The sequence below is a fragment of the Saccostrea cucullata genome, unplaced genomic scaffold, assembly GCF_032062105.1.
Source record: "Saccostrea cucullata isolate Sc308-1 unplaced genomic scaffold, CSIRO_AGI_Scuc_v1 ctg17226, whole genome shotgun sequence".
Lineage (NCBI taxonomy): Eukaryota > Metazoa > Mollusca > Bivalvia > Ostreida > Ostreidae > Saccostrea > Saccostrea cuccullata.
Genome location: NW_026938134.1, coordinates 341 through 4,628, shown reverse-complemented (window position 1 = coordinate 4,628; position 4,288 = coordinate 341). Strand labels below are relative to the sequence as shown.

The 4,288-nt window shown below is 33.2% G+C and overlaps 1 protein-coding gene across 1 annotated transcript; it reads right to left on the bottom strand.

Moving 5' to 3' along the window:
- Window positions 1-1,273: 1,273 nt before the first annotated feature.
- Window positions 1,274-3,948, bottom strand: LOC134249483 (uncharacterized). The gene is made up of 3 exons (XM_062731832.1): window positions 3,820-3,948; window positions 3,522-3,623; window positions 1,274-1,429 (listed from the first exon to the last, which is right to left on the bottom strand). Exons 1-3 carry the CDS (start codon window positions 3,946-3,948, stop codon window positions 1,295-1,297), a joined length of 366 nt encoding a protein of 121 aa, XP_062587816.1. The 3' UTR covers window positions 1,274-1,294.
- Between the last annotated feature and the right edge of the window lie 340 nt (window positions 3,949-4,288).

The following is a 4,288-nucleotide window of genomic DNA, read 5'->3' as shown; positions in this document are numbered from 1 at the left end:
GGCTTAAACTTAAATTATCCTCCGATTTAAAAGTGGTCTACCATTCGTGTTAAATGGTGAACATAAAAACCAGAGCTAGTTGAACTCTATGAACTCTACATAATATGTCACTTCAGCTCACTTTTACTTGATATTTCTTTCCACTATTAACTATGAAATCACTTCTCATGTGCTTTTCTGTAATTGTACGTCAGATTTATCTATTAATGGAGTCTTTATTTTGTGGTAGATCTGTTTTAGTGATATTTGTGTGTACACGTAGCTCACACCCACATATTAATATCCTCCACGAATTCATAAATCATGGTTACAAAGCCATGTTTCCTTTTACAGTTTAATAGAATACACGAACTCAAGTCCCCACAAACGTGTAAAGGTAATGAAATCCACGAAAATTTGCCCCAACGAATTTAAGTTTCATTTAGAGGAAGCCTAATAGCGAGCGCAGCGAGGCGACGCGAAGCGCCGCTCGCGTAGCGAGCTCAATAGACTTACGTGTACGAACGGAGGAAATTCGGGTTGAAATCTGCACATTGTTCCAAGAAATTTTTATCTCACCGCGTGAAAAAATTCCAAACTCCCAATAATCCTTTGCGGTGCATAACAACATGGTGGCTAAAACATAGCAACAACTAACTTGAAAAAAATTGCAAACAACGATTTGCTGCAATCTCCATGCCATAAATATACCGTTTGCGTCCTAATTCAACAGAACTTTTTATCTGACGTCATACTTTCGTCACTGTAACGGTTCGGGTATTTCCGATTTTGTCGGAAACTTCCGAGAAGTTCGGAATCTCGATCCTGATGCTTGGGAAGTGATTTTTTTTATTGCCTTCTTTTTTTTCCTTGAATGATAGGCAATATATGTGTAGGTTTATGATAGTAAGTAACTGCGCTCGCCCCAACGGTCACACCGTAAAACATATTATGGCCTTAATCTTAATCCTTGGAAAATAAAAATCCAGTAGAGATCTAACATCTGAGTTAAAAATTTACAGGGTGACAAGAAGTGTTATCTTGGAATACCCAACGTACTTTTACTTTAGGTACACATTTTAAATGATTAATTGTATGTTGTTTAACGTCCCATTCGGGAATTTTTCAATCAAATGGAGACGCCACCACTTGCCGGTGAAGAGCTGCAAATGTTGCCCAAAACTCGGTCCTACGGCCATTGAGCAGTGAATAATAGTTATAAATATTAAGAAAAACAGAACAATTTTTTCAAACTTTAATTTAATAAATTATTTTGAACAAAAAATGAATGGAATCCTATTATTTGATGACGCAACTAGTTGAACTGATAAATATTTGTGTAACGCTTTGGGTTACATACATGTCCAAGTGATGCATACATGGCAACCATTTCATCGTGTGTCATGGAGACCATTGTCGGATTGGAGTCGATGATATCGATTACGTTTTTCTGTAAAAAATAAAATTGGAAAAAGTTTAAGGAATATGTATTAAATCAAGCGTATAATTAAAGGGTTTCATCCACTTCTTTCAAGACAAAAAAGTTTGTTTTCTTTATGTTGCATGTTACAAACGACATAAAGTATAAGAAAGTTTTTAAAAAAATGGCATTTTTTAAACATGTTTCGAGCCCCATAGTTAACATTTGTGGTAAAGCAAACAATTGACAATGATTGTTTCCTTAAATTGAAGACCTGATGTCTTAAATGCATGATAAACATGTTTGGTATATCAACTTTTACATATGTTACTATGGTAACAAAATATTAAAAAGTATAAAATAATATTCAATGAATTTTATAAAGTCATACACATAAAAATAAAAAGCAATCATAGGATGAAATTTGACCAAATAATCGAGAAAAGAGCCTTGAAACAAATACCAAGAACAAATTATGATATGGTTGGCAATGGTTACCAGGGTTTTTATACTATAGAACCCCTTAAATTTTAGACTCTGTGTGATTAAATCTGATCCTACCTTTTAAAAAAGCATATTTCCATATAACTGATGATCAATTTTTAAAGGTGCTGGTGTGGTCCTCATTTTTTTCATTTAAAAAAAATCAAATCAGATTCTTTGAATAGAGTGTTGCTGTGGAAACATGCAGAAAGTATATGCCTAAAAATCTGAAAAATATTTTGTTTCCTTGGATACATACCCTAAAATGTTGATTCCCAACACTTTATGATTGATATTTATGAACGGCTAACATATAGCTAACTTTTAATTTTGACTATCATCCAATCTCTAATTGGATGCAAGAAGCCGGCACACAGGGTTTAAAAATTACGAAAGCGAACATTTTCCCTTCTTTGTTACCACAGCAACAGTGTTGTTTTCTTCATCAAACTTTATCAGTATATGATATTCAACTTTAGTTCTACCAGATAATGACTACTCAAGGTTAGTCATATTATATGTTCCTTTATTTTATGGCAATTAAATTCATAATAAGTTATTCCCTTTTAACAACCTCGTACATTGTTTCCTTGGTAACACCGCAAAGTAGCAATTAATCCCAATTTTTCTTAGAGTGTTGTTGTTGCAAGGTCCTAAGGATGCATATTTGCCAGTCTTGAATTTTCATGTTTTCTCTCAAGACAGTAGCATTAACTCAATCTAAATTACTAATTTTACTTTGCTACACTATGTTATCATGGCAACCTTAAAAGTTATTTATAGAATTATTTTGCTTATACCTATATACATAAGCTCAAGCATTTTCATTGTTTTTCTTAAGTTCTTGTTTGAGCATGTAACATCTACTATTAGTGAATACTGAGCGTTTAGTAGCATAATTCAGCATATTAAATGTATTTCAAATGTATCCTTGCTTACCACTTACTTAGAGATATATTCCAAACAGTTTCTTTACAGTATAAGTGGCAACAAGGTTTCATGTTTTTGTAAGAATGGTTTGTTTGCTTTCTATATAATGATCTATATGAGTTTCTGTAAGGCTCAATAAAGATTTAAAGTAGCTGAAAATCTCAGTTTTTTAAAACTTTACGACCGTTACCATGGCAACCAAGTCACATACATGTAGCAACGAAAATTTATTTGATATATGTTTCTGGAGGCAAGTACTAATAATTGGTGAAGTTTCATCGAAATCGGTGACCATGTATGGCAACAGAGTTTAAGTGGTTACAGAAAATGGCTCTTAATGCGTCCTAATCGAATGTTTACAAGAAATTGAATTTTAGTTTTATATTGTAACAAATATTTTTTTTACGTCTTCCTTTTCTCCACTTTATAAAAAGATGTTTGTTAAACATTTTGTAATTCCAGTGAACCTATTTTCAAGTTCTATTATGAGATCTCGCTCTTTTTCGAAACAGATAGGCAAACATGAATCATCCTTGTCGGATTATTTTGTCTATTTGTAAAGAACTATAGTTTTAAAGTTTTAAAACTTAAAGTTTTAGTTGTCAATAAGTTATTCCTAGATTTGCTCAATGTTGTGACTAACTTTTTCTGATCATAATTTTGGACTATATTTAGTTGATAATTAGCATATTGATTAATTATGTTTTACCTCGATTGTATGAAGTCCATGTGATGAATGAATGTCCATCTGTTCCTGGGAACTTGTTTTATACAGGTAACATGTATGTCCAGATCTTACTGACAAAACATGCTGCAATGAAATGTTTTAAAAAGGCCATAAAAATTTGTCCTAAATAAGCAAACTTTACTTTACAAATAATTCAAACATCAGACTACCTGCAAGGACAAACTACTGATTTTGTGAAGGAAAAGTATTCACTACAAGTTCACTGGTATCTGATAATCTTGAATTAAGTCTGCCCACTAGAAGTGATGAGAATTCGTACCGTGTGGTAGTCGTAGTAGAATGAGAATTTTTCTCCCACTGACGCCTCGTGAGTGGATTGTGTTCCGTGGGAATGATGGTGATGGACATGCGTGGAATTCTGTGGCCGTTTGGTGGTTGTAGCAGCCATAGTCTTTAAAGAAATATTTCTGTGTTATTTAATTAATTACTGTCGCCCAGTATAAAAAGGCGTCACTCCTTTGAGTCTGTAAGAGACACAGGCTCAAGGAGTTCATTTGGTGCCCCTCGGATAATCCTCAGGGATATTAAACATATTTCATATGTACAGTCTTCAGATTCCCAGTTTTGGTATAAAACCAATACATCATACACCAAATTGAAAGAATGTAAGGTTTCTTTTACAGATATTTTGATAATTCCTTTTCCGATCCCATGTCTTTTGTTTCAAAATGTTCTGTACAAAACTGTAAAACCTTTGACATTTTGATCACTAACACTTCTTTCACCAG